This window comes from Diaphorina citri, unplaced genomic scaffold, assembly GCF_000475195.1.
Source record: "Diaphorina citri unplaced genomic scaffold, Diaci psyllid genome assembly version 1.1 scaffold1043, whole genome shotgun sequence".
Taxonomy (NCBI): domain Eukaryota; kingdom Metazoa; phylum Arthropoda; class Insecta; order Hemiptera; family Psyllidae; genus Diaphorina; species Diaphorina citri.
The window spans coordinates 25,697-46,515 of record NW_007378473.1 but is presented as its reverse complement, the minus strand read 5'-3'; the positions used below and the strand labels follow the sequence as shown (position 1 = coordinate 46,515).

General features: G+C 36.4%; 2 protein-coding genes across 2 annotated transcripts in view; both read left to right on the top strand.

Annotated features, from left to right (window-relative positions):
• Positions 1–5,435, top strand: part of LOC103513903 (TATA-binding protein-associated factor 2N) — a gene marked incomplete in the record, with an annotated part of 30,351 nt that extends 24,916 nt beyond the window's left edge. The window contains 1 exon segment of the mRNA XM_017446000.2: positions 3,919–5,435. Within this exon segment, the coding sequence (XP_017301489.1) occupies positions 3,919–4,050 (132 nt within the window).
• A 12,299-nt stretch (positions 5,436–17,734) lies between these two features.
• Positions 17,735–20,819, top strand: part of LOC108252953 — a 5,098-nt gene continuing 2,013 nt past the window's right edge. The window contains exon 1 of the mRNA XM_017445995.2: positions 17,735–18,371. Coding sequence (XP_017301484.1) covers positions 18,291–18,371 — 81 coding nt within the window. The 5' untranslated portion in view covers positions 17,735–18,290. The remainder of the gene's footprint in view (positions 18,372–20,819) is intronic.

The window sequence follows — 20,819 nt, the reverse complement described above, 5'->3', positions numbered from 1 at the left end:
AAAACTGTGAAATTAGGGCTATTGTTCATGAGAGAAACTGTGAAATTAGGGCTATTGTTCATGAGAGAAACTGTGAAATTAGGGCTATTGTTCATGAGAGAAACTGTGAAATTAGGGCTATTGTTCATGAGAGAAACTGTGAAATTAGGGCTATTGTTCATGAGAGAAACTGTGAAATTAGGGCTATTGTTCATGAGAGAAACTGTGAAAGTAGGGCTATTGTTCATGAGAGAAACTGTGAAAGTAGGGCTATTGTTCATGAGAGAAACTGTGAAAGTAGGGCTATTGTTCATGAGAGAAACTGTGAAAGTAGGGCTATTGTTCATGAGAGAAACTGTGAAAGTAGGGCTATTGTTCATGAGAGAAACTGTGAAAGTAGGGCTATTGTTCATGAGAGAAACTGTGAAAGTAGGGCTATTGTTCATGAGAGAAACTGTGAAAGTAGGGCTATTGTTCATGAGAGAAACTGTGAAAGTAGGGCTATTGTTCATGAGAGAAACTGTGAAAGTAGGGCTATTGTTCATGAGAGAAACTGTGAAAGTAGGGCTATTGTTCATGAGAGAAACTGTGAAATTAGGGCTATTGTTCATGAGAGAAACTGTGAAATTAGGGCTATTGTTCATGAGAGAAACTGTGAAATTAGGGCTATTGTTCATGAGAGAAACTGTGAAATTAGGGCTATTGTTCATGAGAGAAACTGTGAAATTAGGGCTATTGTTCATGAGAGAAACTGTGAAATTAGGGCTATTGTTCATGAGAGAAACTGTGAAATTAGGGCTATTGTTCATGAGAGAAACTGTGAAATTAGGGCTATTGTTCATGAGAGAAACTGTGAAATTAGGGCTATTGTTCATGAGAGAAACTGTGAAAGTAGGGCTATTGTTCATGAGAGAAACTGTGAAATTAGGGCTATTGTTCATGAGAGAAACTGTGAAAGTAGGCCTATTGTTCATGAGAGAAACTGTGAAAGTAGGGCTTTGAGAACTTGATAACAGGAATCGAGAAGAGAGGATTGAGAACTTGATAACAGGAATGGAGAAGAGAGGATTGAGAACTTGATAACAGGAATGGAGAAGAGAGGATTGAGAACTATTTAAGAATATTATTGTAAAACTAAAAATAGACAAATTTATTTAACGATGAAAATCAAATAATTATTTTGAATCTTTTTAACCACAAAAACAACATTTATACATAAAAAGTCCAGTACAAAAACCTAATTTAATAAAATAGATATAATTAGGACCATTGTAAAACTATTTATATCAAAAAATAAAAGTCAAAAATACATTACAGAAAAGAATTTAAGTTAATGTACAATACCCAATTTTGCCGACTTGAAACTTTCTTCGTTTATTTGAAATATTCTTCAATAACTCTAATTTTATGTGTAATAATTCCATGTTTTTTTTATATTTGTTTTGTTTTTTTCTTTATTAAGAATGATTAGCGCAGTAGACTTCGAATCGGGAGGTTGGTGGTTCGAGTCCAAGTCACGTTACAAAATTAGTCTCGTGAGCGAGAACTGACACCGCAAATATGCTTGACACGAAATTTCTTACTGAAACCTGGCTTGAACCTTCAACCAGTAGACGATATAATTTTAGGGGCTTTTCAGTCAGAAAGTGTCAGCTTATTTGCCTTGGTTTCTGACGTGGTTTTTGACAGTTGCCTGGTAAGCCGGGGTTAATTTAAGGGGCTTTTCCGTCAGAAAGTGTCAGCTTATTTGCCTTGGTTTCTGACGTGGTTTTTGACAGTTGCCTGGTAAGCCGGGGTGCGCGGGTTCGAACGTTTATTCCACATAGAATAGCTCTCACTTCTCAAATAAAATAGATGAAGTTTATTTTGACATTTGAAATTTGGCTCTAATTTAAGGGGCTTTTCAGTCAGAAAGTGTCAGCTTATTTGCCTTGGTTTCTGACGTGGTTTTTGACAGTTGCCTGGTAAGCCGGGGTCCGCGGGTTCGAACGTTTATTCCACATAGAATAGCTCTCACTTCTCAAATAAAATAGATGAAGTTTATTTTGACATTTGAAATTTGGTTCATCCTTAATGAGCCTAGCGCCAAAATACTTTTCTATGAGATCAGATTTTATTTTTATTATTTAAATGTAGGTACAACTCTTTGTAAGGTACCGTTTCTGGGCGTCTATCTGAAGAACCAATAAGAGAAATACGAATAACTCTTAGCTACAAATATTTATTAGTTCATAGCTCCTATGTATGCAACAACATCAATTCCAAAACTTTGGCGCTTGGCTCATTTAGGATCGCCAACATTTATTTCACAATCCATTAGTTTCTTATAGCCTACTGTAATAATATAAGTATTATACATAGTTTTTAAAATAAAATAAGATGTACTATTGTAAATGTTGAGCTAAAAGGTGTAAAGCCAATAGGGAGCGCGTAGTGCAACGGTAGCATTCCTTCTGGTCAGGATTCCTACTGACGGAGAATTTTTCTTTTACTAAAATATTCTAAACCGTGGCGAAGCACGGGTAACCTGCTAGTAAAACATATTATACTGTCGGGATCAATAAAATCTGGCCAAGATTCAACCAGAATCTTCAGGCCAGGTTTCTTCTTGCTTCTAGTAGATGGTCTTCCTCAGTATTTGGGCACTTCCGCATAGAGCAATATCCTGAATCTTGTGAAGTGATATGTCGCCCTCCAATTTTTATTATTATTATTTTGTTTTATTTATTTATTTTTTCAAGAGGTTTGATAGAGGGAACTGTAACTGCTAAGGTCTTATCGTCCCGAAGTCGAAGAGAGAAGGAAGACAGGATAGGAGAAAGCCAGCCGATCCGGAAACGAATATTAACCGTTCAGCATAAAATTCTCCCCGGCCGGAAATCGAACCCGCGGCCTAGCGCTTACAAGGTAGAGGCGCTACCAACCAAGCTAACTAGGCTGGCTAATCAAATCATTGATTATTTGTGGTAAAGCAGAGCCTTTTGCCTTTTCAGAACTTGTTTGGGTGCCACAGCATTACTAAGTGCCTCCTTTACAATAGATCAGTTGCGCTTACTTGGGTGATGTTTCAAAGTCATAGAGCAGGAAAAATGAGGACCAACGGAATTTTTCTTTTTCTTCTACGGCTTCTAGATACCGAGATAAATCGATTTAAATAATACCGATAAATCGTGAAGTTTGACGTCACGGCATACGCTCTCGTAGGCGATGACGTCATAATTCATGACTCCCGCTTCGTTTATTAGAGGCGCTCTACCAACCTAGCTAACTAGGCTGGCTAATCAAATCATTAATTATTTGTGGTAAAGCAGAGCCTTTTCAGAACTTGTTTGGGTGCCACAGCATTACTACGTGCCGCCTCCTTTACTATTAATCATCATCTACTCGTATCATCAGTCTTTTTACACTGGTAATGCCGCCACTGGTCGCTACTTGATTGAAGTAGCTACTCAATTGTGTTCACGAGGCTGAGTGCAGCCCCAACTCCAAGCACAGAGCAAAAACAAAACTTCGATCCCGCCGGGAATCGAACCTGAGACCTCCGGCGTGCAAGCCTAGTGTGATACCCACTAGGCCAGGGAGGCTACTCATGACTTAGTTTTTACCTTTTACCTACCACCTACAACTCTATATTTGTACAAAATAAAATTGATCGATAGTTCATACCAAATATGTTTTGAATTTTCACAGAACGCTGATGGCACGTACAACTATCCCCAGAATTGGAACGCCCAGAACTGGCACTACAACTCTATATTTGTACAAAATAAAATTGCTCCATAGTTCATACCAAATATGTTTTGAATTTTCACAGAACGCTGATGGCACGTACAACTATCCCCAGAATTGGAACGCCCAGAACTGGCAGTACAACTCTATATTTGTACAAAATAAAATTGATCGATAGTTCATATCAAATATGTTTTTTAATTTTCACAGAACGCTGATGGCACGTACAACTATCCCCAGAATTGGAACGCCCAGAACTGGCAAGGCTATGGGTACTCGACTACGGGACAAACTGGTACCACAGGACAGACAGGTCAGTCCACTCAGGGTGCCAGCAAGTAAGTGGGACACCCGATATATGGTCCTGTATTCACCTGGTAGTGTAGATATGCCGTCAGTCAACAGCAAAATTGAACACCTAACAACAAAACGTGTGCTTTGTATCCGTTCTTAAGAAGAAAAGAATCATTAAGACAAAATTGGATACTTGACAGAAGTGCTTTCTTTCTGTTTTGAGCAAGAAGGGGAAAAAGGAGAAAATTTCAAAAGTCGTAATGTACTGTACCATTCCACAAATCAAAAGATGATTTTAGAGGCGAGCAATTTGACATGATAGCAAGAAATGAAGTCCATAGTACTTTGTTAGGCGAGATATGGAATGGATGTTAGATTTAAGAATATTATTGTAAAACTAAAAATAGACAGATTTATTTAACGATGAAAATCAAATAATTATTTTGAATCTTTTTAACCACAAAAACAACATTTATACATAAAAAGTCCAGTACAAAAACCTAATTTAATAAAATAGATATAATTAGGACCATTGTAAAACTATTTATATCAAAAAATAAAGGTTGAAAATACATTACATAAAAGAATTTAAGTACTTCTTAATGCTTAATGTACAATACCCAATTTTGCCGACTTGAAACTTTCGAGTTTTCTTCGTTTATTTGAAATATTCTTGAATAACTCTAATTTTATGTGTAATAATTCCATGTTTTTTATATTTGTTTTGTTTTTTCTTTATTAAGAATGATTAGCGCAGCAGACTTCGAATCGGGAGGTTGGTGGTTCGAGTCCAAGTCACGTTACAAAATTAGTCTCGTGAGCGAGAACTGACACCGCAAATATGCTTGACACGAAATTTCTTACTGAAACCTGGCTTGAACCTTCAACCAGTAGACGATATAATTTAAGGGGCTTTTCCGTCAGAAAGTGTCAGCTTATTTGCCTTGGTTTCTGACGTGGTTTTTGACAGTTGCCTGGTAAGCCGGGGTGCGCGGGTTCGAACGTTTATTCCACATAGAATAGCTCTCACTTCTCAAATAAAATAGATGAAGTTTATTTTGACATTTGAAATTTGGCTTATCCTTAATGAGCCTAGCGCCAAAATACTTTTTTTATGAGATCAGATTTTTATTTTATTTTTATTATAATTATTTAAATGTAGGTACAACTCTTTGTAAGGTTTCTGGGCGTCTATCTCAAGAACCAATAAGAGAAATACGAATAACTCTTAGCTACAAATATTTATTAGTTCATAGCTCCTATGTATGCAACAACATCAATTCCAAAACTTTGGCGCTTGGCTCATTTAGGATCGCCAACATTTATTTCACAATCCATTAGTTTCTTATAGCCTACTGTAATAATATAAGTATTATACATAGTTTTTAAAATAAAATAAGATGTACTATTGTAAATGTTGAGCGTCCCTCAGAGCTTTTTTTTTTTTTTTTTTTTTTTTTTTTTTTTTTTTCCACAAAAACTTTTTATTCCAAGGTTTTTTTTTTTTTTTTTACATTTCCCAAAAACCGTTTAATTCACAGTGATTAAGTACCGTTTCCCTTAAGAATGGCTCGGTGGTGTCGTGGTCAAGACGCTCGCCTGGTAAACTGGAGGGCGTGGGTTCGATCCCAGCCGAGGCATGGAATTTATCCTCATTTATTTGAGACTTTGACCACATAATAATGGAGCTATAAGGTTTAGGTGGTAGAGAATGCCTTCGGCGTTAAACTCGCCTAGTGGTTACCTTCCACTCAACAGTCTATTATTATTATTAGTATTATTATTATTAAGGGTTATTATTATTTTCTTCTTTTTATTCGTGTTAACTAACGTAGGCAGCTAGGCAGGCAATTTCTTCGAATTAATTAAAACTTATTGATTGTTATTTGATTGGAAACTGATTCTGAGAGTGGAAAACCAGGGAAATTGTGTACACAATAGACAATTAAAATGTAATTAAAACAGACAATCAAAATGTGATTCTGAGAATCGAAAACCAGTGAAATTGTGTGAACAATAGACAATTAAAATAGCAATGGGTAATTAAAAAAAATGTATTTCACGAAAATATATATTAAATGAAAACCAGGGAAATTGTGTACACAATAGACAATTAAAACGTAATTAAAATAGACAATCAAAATGTGATTCTGAGAATTGAAAACCAGTGAAATTGTGTGAACAATAGACAATTAAAATAGCAATGGGTAATTAAAAAAAATGTATTTCACGAAAATATATATTAAATCATAATGAAAAATTAAAGGTTACAGAGTGAATTTTTCTTAATTCCTCACCCCTGCACACTTATCAAATAAGTAGATGGCGGATCAAATCCGTCAAACGCTTGTAGTCTTACTACTAAAACTGAGACAAAACCAGCCCTGTCAAGCCACAGACAATAACACTGGCTCTTTTGAGGGTACCGGAATGGGACTATGGTCAAGTCCGTCTCAGGAAGTAGGGTACAACGACATAATTATGTACCTGAATATCTCTCATTAGACCGCAGAGCGAGCTCTCTGGCCTGGATGGCACCTTTTGGTATCCTCTCAATGGAATAATATATGGACTCATAGCTTTTCTCTGGAATAAACCTGATTGTGCGGACTTAATAGAGCTGCTGCAGGTGAATTTTAGAGAAACTGAGGAGGTTGAAATATACCAGTGAGGGTTGAAATATACCTTCGAGGTTCCATCAAGGCCCGGGGATAGCAGCTTAACTCCAAACACAAAAAAACCCACTCCGAGGCTTAGATGTAGGGGTAAACAGTCCTAAAGAATGGGTTAAGCTACTACGAATCTACTAGTCTCATATGACCTTAGTAGATTCTTATAAGCTTAATCCATCTTTTGAAGCAGTTGCCGCTACACCTAAGCCTTAGAGTGGTCTTTTTACTTTCCTTATCCTATAGGAAGGAAAGTAATGTAATCGGGTCAAATTTTTGTGTATGAAATGACCTTAGCAGTGAAACAGATTACTTGTTCTCCTAACTAGACTTGTCAAGTAAAGTGTCACATGTGAACTCTTAACGTAAGGCTCCGGACAATTGGTGATTCTCATGAATTTTTTTTATTATCTCAGAAAAAACTATAAAAATTAAAAAAAATATTGAGACTAAAACGAAGAAAATCGCCGCTAGAAAGTCAAAGGGGCGTAAGTGACAAAAAACGAAAAAAAAAAAAAAAATGAGATTAACACACAGACATACTACGTTCAAGAGATACTATTGATAGCACGAACAGGCGTATGTGATTTCCAAACCATTGTGAAGATATTGATTTTTACTTTCCTTATCCTATAGGAAGGAAAGTAATGTAATCGGGTCAAATTTTCGATGGTGAGTTTTTGGTGCCAAAACACGTTAAATCATTGTGAAGATATTGATTTTTTTATGTTTAGGGGTATGTGATATTTGCGGAAATAATTGCAGCACGAACAGACTTCAGTGCGCTTACGAAAAATTTGATAAAATCACTTACGCCCCTTTGACTTTCTAGCGGCGAATTTAGACCCCGCCGGGAATCGAACCGGGACCTGGCTAGTGACTAGACGAGTTGATTAACCACCGGAATACCGATTCCAGTGGCTATCATGACGACACAAATCAGTAGCGTAGTTAGAACTATCTTCTTCTGCCTTTGAAGTAAATGTTGCTCCCTGGAATCAAAAGCAAAGGAACAAATTACTCATGTGAATCTCTGAAGTTGAGCAACGTTCTGCGTGGTTGAAATCCGGGAAAAAAAATATTATAAGTTAAACAAATAAATTAAAATTAAAAAAAAACTAAACATATGCGTGACGAATCAAGGAAGCTCTGAAATTCAAATATTACCAGGAAGAGGATGTAAGGCTATAAGGTCTTTATATTATAGCCTTTGATTTTGGATTCAAAAACAAAGAGGGACTCTCATCTAACAATTAATTTTTCATCACTGATAATTCATTTTGGGGTTATGTGTTATTTGTGTTCTCAGTTCTCAGAAAATGGTTCTGTAACTTATCAACTAGAATAGAATACCCGATTCATACGTTCAACGCGGTCAAACTTTCTTGACTTGGCGGGGCGGAGCCCGCGCTCCTTAATATGTCAATGGAGCAGTTGCAAATGGGTAAAAATTATAAATAAATGGTCGATTCCTATGTAAAAAGTTGGGAAAAATCCAAATCTGAAGTTCTTTAGGTACCAACTCTCAAACTGAAAAACTTTTCTCGCGTTTACGAGTTGTGATTCTCGTCCCCGGGCGAACGTTATCCTGGATAAGGTTCGTTCTAGGAACGGTTGGCTTTCTCCTATCCTGCCCTCCTCTCTCTGAAACCAGCCTGAAATTGTTGAGAGGGGGCGAGGGGCATTGTTGGACTTAGCCCCAGGGCCCGGTTTCACTGCCCCTGCTTCCAGTGCCTAAGTACCTAACCTAGTACCTAGATACTTGTTTTAAGTTGTTTTCATACAGGCATTGGCATTGGTTATAATTGGAAATAAAATTTTCTCTTCCTTTAAGCACAGCTGCGGAATAGGTATCCAGATAAACGTCAATTTTTTCTTTCATCTACAAATCTACATACTTCCAACTTATCAAAGATCCTAAGTAACATTTTGTTGTAAATGTGACAGCTGCAGAATCCCCAGATAAACGTCAATTTTTTCTTTCATCTACAAATCTACATACTTCCAACTTATCAAAGATCCTAAGTAACATTTTGTTGTAAATGTTTCTTTAAGAACTAAAAACACCAGATGAACCTTTAATCCAGCTCCTATTAGAGAAGACATTGTTAACCCGTCCACGGTAACCTGCAGTAACTTTATTAACCCAATATATTTGTTAATCCACAGTTCCTTTGTTAACCCAATGTTTCTTTGTTAAACCACTGTATCTTTGTTGATCCGGGTTATCGTTGTTAGTCCAAGGTAGTACCTTTGTTAAACCACAGTACTTATGTTAACCCACAGTAACTTTGTTAATAATGTTAATGATCAACGGTAACCTGTAGTAACTTTATTAACCCAATATATTTGTTAATCCACAGTTTCTTTGTTAACCCAATGTTTCTTTGTTAAACCACTGTAACTTTGTTGATCCGGGTTATCGTTGTTAGTCCAAGGTAGTAGGTACCTTTGTTAAACCACAGTACCTATGTTAACCCACAGTAACTTTGTTAATGCGGGTTATCGTTGTTATTCCAAGGTACCTTTGTTAACTCACACTACTCACAGTACCTTTGGGAGCTACTCAATACAAGAGAGAAGCAGCGAACTAGCGAAGTTATTAGTTATCGGAGTAAGATCCCGACTTGCTGAAATCTAGAATCCTGCTCGGTGATTCATGAAAATCATGTCAGGTGAGTTTTTTTTTAGTTTCCGAAAGGAAAATACCTACGACTAAAGTATATTTCGTTTGGATTGTGTGGACTTAGGAAGTTATTCAATGAGTCAACCCAGTATAATCCAACTTCATCTTATTTACTTCGATCGCCACTGGATTTTGTTTTCCACATGAATACAGGGTGAGACAAGTTTCATTCTGATCCCAGACAATGCCGTATCTACCGTGGATCTACCAAGCCATCCTGTATAACGACGCTACATTTGAATTAGGTACATAGGTACACACACTCATGTGAAAATAATTTGGGACATTTTCATTCTATTCTACTTGCCAGCCTAGGTAGTTTAGTTGGTAGCGCGTCTGCTTTGTAAGCGCTAGGCCGCGGGTTTGGTTCCCGCCCGGGGTGGATTTTATCCTGAAGGGATGAGGTTCGTTCTCGAAACGGCTTTCTCCTATCCTGTCTTCCTTCTCTCTTCTATTTCGGGACGATAAGACCCTACCAGTTACCTCTGTCAAACTTTTTTTTTTTAACGCGATTTGCCCCAAATTTTTGCTCGTGAGTGTATTTATCTAAACTCAAGCTCCCTGATGTACCTACTGTCGACTTTACTAATTACTAGCCAGATGCAAGTTTTTGTTCAATTCTGTGTGATTTTGTCCAATCCTGTTTCGGCCACCCTCTAGACTTTTAACGTTGCATGTTCTACTATTATTAAGTAATTAAGTTGTTAGTTGATATTTTTTTAGTTGATCTTTCGGTTTTACCCAGATCGTTTAGTTTTTGATAGTTCCGTCTGTCAAATTTTCCAACAGTTTTCCTTTGTCTATGTTTTACTTTCTATTACCTTGTTTTTAATTATTTTTTAAGGCTTTCTTCTTTATAAAGCTCTCCCCTAGAGGTAACTAGATTGGGAAGATTTACCTAAACTGGTTTTTATTTTAACTTTTGATCAACCGAACGTGTTATTAGAAATAGGACAAGCTTGGTTTGAGTTTATTTTTTTAATGAATGTTTTTTTTTTTTTTTTTTAACCTATTGACCTTTCTGTCACCTAGAACAAACAAATTTATCTGAGAGGCTATATCTACCCTAACAAGCTACAAACCGCGGTCACCCACCTATATAGCTATATACGATATACGTCCTCCTTCGTACACGTTTAGTTAAAATGAACAATTCATTTTCATTTCAACAAAAGTATCGAACCAGTTTGTTTATAATTTCATCATCGGTATTCGGTATTGGCCCCTATTTATATATTTAGAGCTGTTTGCCCCTATTTATATATTTAGAGCTGTTTGCCCCTCAGAGCGGGCTTTTTGTGTATAAAAATAGCATGGCACCTTAATAAATTCCATAACGAATTGGAGTCAAATGATCGACCTCCAAATCCGAAGTCCACCGTGCTAAAAAAAAAAAAACACTTCCAGATAATGCCCTTTACGTACTTATCTGTGACCAGGGCCTAGACGACCATTACACCCATATTTATGAACAAAATGCTGGCTCTTAAGTTCGTGCTAAGCATAGTCTCAAGGCATTTGATTGGTCAATTTTGACTTGAGACTGATCTAAGAACGATCATTCTTGTTCATAAATACGAGTGTCGTCTGCTCAATATACTGCCTCTCCAACTGAGTCTGTCCTGTGCTGCCTTTATTTCCCCCATCCCCCTCCCCAAATTAAAATAAATTTGAAGGGAAAATATGGAAAATTCTCTTGGCCGCAGTGTACGTATGATAAGTTGATAATGCCACTTTTCTTTTAGTGTTTGGATGATAGAGCTCAGATATGCATATGCCATGCCTAATTGCCTATGGAATACTAAACAACAACCCGTGATGTTCTTGTGTTTCAGTTAATGCTTGGATCTAACACCTCTCATTTGATGGACAGATTGACCAATCAGTACAGACAAAACATTGGTACCTATTCAGGATCGGTAAGTAAAACCATAGGTACCTACCATTTTAATGAAGGGAAAGTAACTTATACAATAAATCAGTTGCGCTTACTTGGGTGATATTTCAAAGTCATAGAGCAGGAAAAATGAGGACCAACGGAATTTTTCTTTTTCTTCTACGACTTCTAGATCCCGAGATAAATCGATTTAAAAAATACCGGTAAATCGTGAAGTTTGACGTCACGGCATACGCTCCCTAAGTATTCTCTATTAACTAATGAAACAGTCCTTGGTCTGCCATCTAAATGTACTCCCCTAGATAATAAGTTCTACTGCAAACTTAGTTTTAAGCCGATTTATTTAGATTGCCTTACTAACATTCTATTTCATAAAACTAGTACAGGATGCACTATTGTCCCAATTAAAAAACAAAACAGCATTTCCCAATTGAACGAGAACGAATATGTTCTTGGCTTTCTACCCAATAAGGTTAAATCCACTCAAGTCTGTCCTCGAAAGCAGACAGAAATAATTTTGCAAGGGACATTTCTATTCACTATCAGCGAATGTACGTTAGTTGTGGGTAATACTACTCTTAAGAAATTAGAAACCCACTCTTCAAAAGTAAGCATAATTAACGGAGACTTCACGTTCCCCGAGTTAAAACCAGTTCACCCTATGACTATACAGGAGATTACAGATCTCGATCTAAATAAAACTAATCAAGTTGAACTTTTGAGACTCAGAGAACTAGAAGGTCTAGACTATGAACCCTTGTTTGATAGGTATGAACTTATGGGAATAAGTTTGTTCATTTCAGCATTGATATTGGCCGCATGGTTTTTCGAAAGAAAGTGTCATACTCGGATTGACTCATCACCTCAGCAGGCCCCTATTCAAATACAGCCAATCCCTGTTCCTATTCAGCAAAATGTAAACCCATTTAGTCTAGCCTATTATCCTTAGTTTTGATTTTTGTCACTTAGAATTACTACTATCAATTTATTATAGTTTATTACTTCTGCTATATTATAGGTTTAAGGTAACCACTTGAAAATTCCAGGAGTAATTTTGTCTAAAGGATGGAGGAGTTAAGTAATGGCCCATATGCCCTCATATTTAACCATTCAAAGTGTCAACTCTTTTCTAACAGGTCTATTTCAAATATTAAAATACGTAAACAAACCAAGGATCATACTTGAGATTTGACACCTCTTTCTTCTCAAATCATAAAAGCTCTCGAAGGAAGCGATCCCCAAATCTCAAGCATCACTATATCACTAATGTACCAGTATTACCTAGGTGTTAGATGATATTAGCCTAAAGTCCTAAACTCTAGGACAATAACTGTCATATCGTTTCTCATGATTTTTATGGACATAGAACTCTCAATTGCTTTACGCCTCGTAATAAAACCACTTGAAGGAGCTAAAGACCCTTCAGATTTGATCAACTCCTCATAGTAGAAACATCTCTTGCGTCTATCCTAATACTTGTCTTACTCTCTGTACCTACAAGTGCCTATTTAATCTTATCTTATATTATAAAATCAGGATCCTTATTCCCATCTTCCTTTTAATGGTTTATTGTTTGGGTAAATAAATAAATTCATTCATAGGTATTTGAATTTGAAAGTGGACACAGCTATTGTTAACTGAGTAGGTATAGAGTTTAGACTCACCTACACTGTTCGAAAACGCGATAAACCCCTTGAAAAAGTGACTTTACTGGACAAAATAGAAGAATCGATGACAAGTAGTGACAATCATTAGACAGTTTTGAGAAGGCAATTTTTTGTCCATTTTCGCTTCCCCTGGAGCAATTAATCTAATATGGAGGTAAGACCAAACCTTCTTTACATGTTAAAGAATTTATAAACCGTTTTTGAATTTTTTTTTATTAGTTTTCTCTTCTTTTAGTTTGCTTAAAAGTATTTTTACATAGATGTTAATCAGGTACTTCTATTAATTTATTTTAAAATAAATCAATATGTATTTTAAATAATCCTGCTCGATTAAAAATATCACACGGTAAATAAATTGTATCTACCAATATCCCAAATGAAGTTCGAGGTCAATGACCCTATAACTAAATTTAAATTTCATGAAACAGAGGGCCCGTGGGTTTATTTTTACACGAGTAGTATTTTTGACCTTGAAATAAATTTTATGAATGAACGGAAAAGAAATGTCGGCATCGGGGATTTTGGCGGGAACTTGAAGTGAATGCGCATCAACTGCGCAGTCGTGTTTATTTGTAAACGCGGTTTACCCGCGAAATTTTGAAAATTTCAAAATGTGAAAAAACTAAAAATGACTTTTCCGCATTTTTTTTCTTCTCATTTTTTGCTAGAGTTTTACGTTTTTTGTCGTATTTCTTCAAGTTTTTGATTAATTCTCTTTAAAATGTGTCAGTTGAAATTAGGTTAACGTTTCAAATGTAACGTCCGCCCTGAAGAGAATAGAGAAATGGAGTAAGTTGATTCCAATGTGTCAGGATTGAGGTTAGAAAGTACATATGGGACATTCAACTCAATATTTTAAGTTACCTATCAAGACATTTAACAATAAAAGATAGAAGGAATCAAGGAATTTGAGCTAAAGATTGTAAAATGAACTGGGTAATTATGCAGAAGTCACGTCCATGGAAAAGAAAAGCTTTTTGTATTTAACCTAACCCTACAATAACAATAACACTAATCACTGCTCTATTTGTGAAAACTCCTTCTTGCGTTTAACCTAACCCTATAATAACACTCTTCACTGCTTGTTTGTGCACTCTATTTGTGAAAACTCCTTCTTGCATTTAACCTAACCCTATAATAACACTCTTCACTGCTTGTTTGTGCCAGTTCCTTTGGTAGCAATATTCCGCGGATGTGACTTCTGCACAAGTACCATGAACTGTAATTAGCAGGTAGGTAGTTATGTATATTTTTGAATAAAAGAATTAAGTAGTTGATAGCAATATTCCACGGATGTGACTTCTGCACAAGTACCATGAACTGTAATTAGCAGGTAGGTAGTTATGTATATTTTTGAATAAAAGAATCAAGTAGTTGAAGTAGGACAAGAACTCAATCCCTTTATTTGACCACCACTTTATTGGTTAAACCTAAAGGTAGGTACATGAAATTTTATTATTAGAAGGGTTTTCCCCGGTGCTATTGCTATAAGTAGGCAGGGATAACAAACTACCTACCCATCAATGTCAAAAAAGCACCAAAAGAAGGTACCTATAGTTTTATGACAACATTTTTGGTCATCAACCTGCCTCGGTGGCATAGTGGTCAAGACACTTGCCTGGTAATCAGGAGGGCGTGGGTTTGATCCCAGCCGAGGTATGGAATTTTATCCTCATTTATTTGAGAATTTGACTACATAATAATGGAGCTCTAAGGGTTAGGTGGTAGTGAACAGGAGGGCGTGGGTTCGATCCCAGCCGAGGTATGGAATTTTATCCTAATTTATTTGAGAATTCGACCACATAATAATGGAGCTTTAAAGGTTAGGTGGTAGTGAACGCCTGAGGCGTTAACCTCTTCAAACAAAAATTACTTACCTCTTAAATCACTTCGAATAATTCAGAAAAACCCCTGTTCAAATTGAAAGTAGTTTACCGTTCACTACACCTGTTGCACTGATTAGAACTACGTTAGTTGTAGGTACTGTGTATTGTTTAATCAAAAGCTATACGTACTTAGACCATAGATCACATTAACTTATTTCGAGGCATTACTAATTCAAAAGTACATACAGCATCTGTTGATTGAATGCCTGAGGTGTTAACCTCTTCAAACAAAAATTACTTACCTCTTAAATCGAATTATTCAGAAAAACCCCTGTTAAAATTGAAAGTAGTTTAACGTTCACTATACCTGTTGCAATGATTAGAATTAAGTACGTTAGTTGTACTGTGTATTGTTTAATCAAAAGCTATACATACTTAGACCATAGATCACATGAACTTATTTTGAGGCATTACTAATTCAAAAGTACATACAGAATCTGTTGATAAGGGGGTCCGTATTGCTTCCTCGAATTTGAGAAACAGTTTTCTTGAAAAAAAAAAGATAATAAATAAAAGGTTTGATAGAGGGAACTGTAACTGCTAAGGTCTCATCGTTCCGAAATCGAAGAGAGTAAGAAGACTGAATAGAAGAAAGACAGCCGTTCCGAGAACGAACATTATCCGTTCGCGATAAAATCCACCCCCGGGCAGGAATCGAACTTACAAGGGTTGGTAGCTTGGTAGCGCTTACAAGGTTGACGCGCTACCAAGTAAGCTAACTGGGCTGGCGAGGAAATGATTTTTATGTCCTCTTGTGTAACAAGTCTTGCGTTGTAGATGATATTTTTTCTGGTTACTGCCGTAGACCTGAGGTAAATGAAGAAATTTTGGATAAGGCCTTCTATGGGAACAGACAGTGACAGACAGACAACACCGAAGCGAATACAATAAATAGCCCGTCCACTATACCTTTTGTTATTACTATCGTAATAATAAAGAAAGGACGGGCTAAAAAGGAGCAGAGGTCCCTACCTACATGACAGAACTTATAGGTATGTACCTACAATCTACATACCATCGTTAGGTTTAGGTACCCAATCGTTTCTGTAACATAGCCTCAAGACTTGAGATATTTCCATTACCAGTGTCCATAGGGATATTTGTTTTTCTTTTCCAATTTTGTTAAGTACTTTTTTTTTAATTTCAATCAGGATTTTGATTTATAATTATAATTTTATTGTTTTCCTATTATCATTTGAAATTTAAATTAGTAAGTAATGGAAAGTAAAAATTCAAAAAGCATTGTGCAGTAATAGACGTCCCTTTTTTTCATAGATAGAGGGCTTTACAGTTACACCTATTATGTTCTTCTTATCAATGAATAGATAAAGAAATTTTAATAATTATGTAATTAATTAATATTCAACGAGTACCTGGTTGTTGTTCTTCTTCTTGTTGTCGATAAACCTACACCTATTTATTTGAATGAGGAAAAAATGCATGTTTTTTGGTACTTTATAATCTGAACACGAAAGTGGTGGTGCAAATTTTGTCCAGAAAACCATAAAGCCAAGAAACCAAAAAAACTGGTTTTTGGGGGATTTTATTCACATTTTCTCTCACAAATGAGCTCTGATCTCGAAATTTGTCGCGATGACCTATGAACTCAAAGCGAGAAAGTTTTAGGTAACACTTCAGTCGATCATTTAAGACCGGTTTTAGCGTTATCTATGTTAAGCTACGCCGAGCAAGGCCAATAAATGGATGGGTGACTTGAACCTTATATTGGGAATAAAGGGAGAACGGGCTCTAGTCTTGATTTTAAATCATTACATGAAAGTAAAATCAAAAAATCAAATCAAGAATAATAATAAACTGAATATTAAATAAAATAGGTAGGTACATAAATACTGATTTTCTTTAACCAAGATCGAAAAATTCCCGGAGGGACGGGCCCCGCTTGTTGCATTTAACCTAACCCTATAACAACACTGGTCACTGCTCATTTGTGACAGCTCCTTTTATAGCAACATTCCATTGACGTAACTTCTGAACAAGTATCTACAGTTGAATTTTCAACGTTATCGATTGTAGGTACCTACCTATTCTCTAACCAGATGGTTATGACAGCAAGGAGTCATCGACCCAAATTGAGAGAACCAATCAGAATGCGAGAATTCCTTACATTCTTGCAATTAAGGTAAAGGTTTATTTTTATAAACTCTCTCTTTTAAAAAGCAGAGGTAGCTTCGATATGTAACCTTTTTTTACTAGAGGTTGAATCACTGTAGAATGTGTGGGAGGAAGCACTGTGCAATGTACCTTCCTCTTTTAAAGATTTTCTACCGTTGAACCTTTGATATGTTTGGCAACCTAGCCTACTTTTTTGATGACTCCTTGCTGTCATAACCATCTGGATAGAGAATACATGATGAAAGCTGAAAAAATGCTGCGTACAGTATTTTTTGTCACCCTGTACTACATGTATACTTTCAAATTAGGATAAGTATATGAAGTACATAGTTCTAGCTCAGGTAGCTCAGGGACGCAACTCGGATGATAAATTTCAGAAATGGGACCCAAATCGGACGGACGCAACTCGGATATCACAGTTCAAGGGAGAACGGGATCTAGTCTTGATTTTAAATCATTACATGAAAGTAAAATCAAAAAATCAAATCAAGAATAAAAATAAACTGAATATTAAATAAAATAGGTAGGTACATATATACTGATTTTCTTTAACCAAGATCGAAAAATTCCTGGAGGGACGGGCCCCGCTTGTTGCATTTAACCTAACCCTATAATAACACTGGTCACTGCTCATTTGTGACAGCTCCTTTTATATTAACATTCCATTGACGTAACTTCTGAACAAGTATCTACAGTTGAATTTTCAACGTTATCGATTGTAGGTACCTATTCTCTATCCAGATGGTTATGACAGCAAGGAGTCATCGACCCAAATTGAGAGAACCAATCAGAATGCGAGAATTCCTTACATTGTTGCAATTAAGGTAAAGGTTTATTTTTATAAACTCTCTCTTTTAAAAAGCAGAGGTAGCTTCGATATGTAACCTTTTTTTACTAGAGGTTGAATCACTGTAGAATGTGTGGGAGGAAGCACTGTGCAATGTACCTTCCTCTTTTAAAGATTTTCTACCGTTGAACCTTTGATATGTTTGGCAACCTAGCCTACTTTTTTGATGACTCCTTGCTGTCATAACCATCTGGATAGAGAATACATGATGAAAGCTGAAAAAATGCTGCGTACAGTATTTTTTGTCACCCTGTACTACATGTATACTTTCAAATTAGGATAAGTATATGAAGTACATAGTTCTAGCTCAGGTAGCTCAGGGACGCAACTCGGATGATAAATTTCAGAAATGGGACCCAAATCGGACGGACGCAACTCGGATATCACAGTTGGGACTCAAGTCAGATCCCCCCCTTTCTTTTAGTGTTTGGATGATAGAGCTCAGATATGCCATGCCTATGGAATACTAAACAACAACCCGTAATTTTCTTGTGTTTCAGTTAATGCTTGGATCTAACACCTCTCATTTGATGGACAGATTGACTAATCAGTACAGACAAAACATTGGTACCTATTCAGGATCGGTAAGTAAAACCATAGGTACCTACCATTTTAATGAAGGGAAAGTAACTTATACAATAAATCAGTTGCGCTTACTTGGGTGATATTTCAAAGTCATAGAGCAGGAAAAATGAGGACCAACGGAATTTTTCTTTTTCTTCTACGACTTCTAGATCCCGAGATAAATCGATTTAAAAAATACCGGTAATCCGTGAACTTTGACGTCACGGCATACGGCTCCCGTAGACGATGACGTCACATCAAATGTCCCGAGCAAAGCTCCCCTCGCAGGCAACACATTGATGTGTTTATGCGCATCTGCGGCATTCTTTTCTGCGCCCTCCGCAAGCGTGCTTGCATACTGGCCGCTACCGAAGCGGACGAAAAAAAAAAACAAACTGCGTTAAGTCTGACGTCACACATCTTTTGAACTCCTTTCATTAGAACGGAAAATAAAAAATATATTTGGACCTTTTACAGTTATTTTTCGGAGTTTTGACTTTGGATTTTGGATTTTTCCCAACTTTTTACATAGGAATCGACCATTTAGTTATAGTTTTTACCATTTGCAACTGCTCCCATTCACAAGTTTAGTTGTTTTCCCCTCTCAAAGAGGTTTAATAGAAGGAACTGTACCACATATATCTTACTGCGTCCCCGAATCGAAGAGAAGAGGAAGGAGCAGGATAGAAGGAAAGGCGCCGTTCCGAGAACGACCCTTATCTGTTTAGGGATAAAGTTCGCTCCGGGCGGAATCGAACCCCGCGACCTAGCGTTTACAAGACGGCTTTTTCTTGCAAGCAACTGGGCTGGCTCTTTATCTTCAGTACCTACAATTCTCTTATGGTATACCTACTCTTTTACTCAAAGGTCTTTAGGAGTATTGCTACACGTTAAAAATTAAATGTCACAGACGTTTTGTAAACACCAAAATAGGTCTTATCATTTCGTAGATTCCAGAGGTTTTTGTAGGACGAAAAAAATAATAAAAAATAAATAGATAAAAAGATAGTACATCTTAGAACAATTACGACATCACAGTTTTTACAGTTCGTAACAGCAAATCGCCCATATGAGGGACCCACTAACGGGCAGTATCGTAGTACCTACCTACCTACCTACCTACCTACATAAAAAAAAAAAAAAATGTGTCAGAAGTAGGAAATTTGTGTTGAACACACAAGTGCTTGTCACAAAATTGAATTGAATAATTGAATTGAATTGAATTAAAAATATGTCGCTCCCTTGATAAATACACTGCTAATGACTTGACTCGGACTCGAACCACCAACTTCTGACTCCAGAGTCCAGCGCGAATGAAGTGCAGTCTCTTATCAACCGTGTCATCTCTAGATCCGTCCCCTTATAATTGCGTATTCTTTTCAAATGTCAGACAATGCACCCCTTACCGTCCATTGTAATGTTATCTCATTTCCAGGAAATACATAATTATTAATTTCTAGGAAATTCAGGGACATAGCTGTCCGAAGAAAAAGTGAAAGTCAGTTTATTGCTAGTTCTCATTGGCGACACATCGTTCCAATTCTGTCACAATAATTACAGCTTTCACTCACCTCTTAATAGAATGGTCAGGAATGCCAATGACGGCGATTTTAATTTTAATTAAATTTACTCTTTATTACTACTCTTTATTACTTTTTACTTTCCTTTTATATTTCATTTTATTATTTATTTTTTTCTACTGTATTTGATTGTTGTTTGTGTTTGTTTAGTTTTAATGTATTTTTTTTCTGTTGTCATTTTTGTATAAAGGGTTAGTCCCGTTAATAAATAAATTCCAACATAGAACGTCTGAACAGCTTGACATAAGTTCATAGTAAACATTTTGCATTCATTAAATTAAATTGGGTTATTTTTATTATTATTATTATTATTATTTTTTTTTTTTTTACCGATAGTAACAGTAATTGTGCGCATCTGCGCAGTTCTTTCTGCTCCTCCGCTTGCGTGCTTGCATAGTGGCGCTACCTAACGGACGAAAAAAAAAAACAACTGCGTAAAGTCTGACGTCACACATCTTTGAACTCTTTCATTAGAACGGAAAATAAAAATTAAATTTTGGAACTTTTACAGTTATTTTTTCGGAGTTTTGACTTTGGATTTGGATTTTTCCCAACTTTTTACATAGGAATCGACCATTTAGTTATAGTTTTTACCCATTTGCAACTGCTCCATTCACAGGTTTAGTTTGTTTCCCCCTCTCAAGAGGTTTAATAGAAGGAACTGTAACAACATATATCTTATCGTCCCGAAATCGAAGAGAAGAGGAGGACAGGATAGAAGAAAGCCAGCCGTTCCGAGAACGACCCTTATCTGTTTAGGATAAAGTTCGCTCCGGGCGGAAATCGAACCCGCGACCTAGCGTTTACAAGACGCTTTTTCTTGCAAGCTAACTGGGCTGGCTCTTTATCTTCAGTACATACAATTCTCTATGGTATACCTACTCTTTA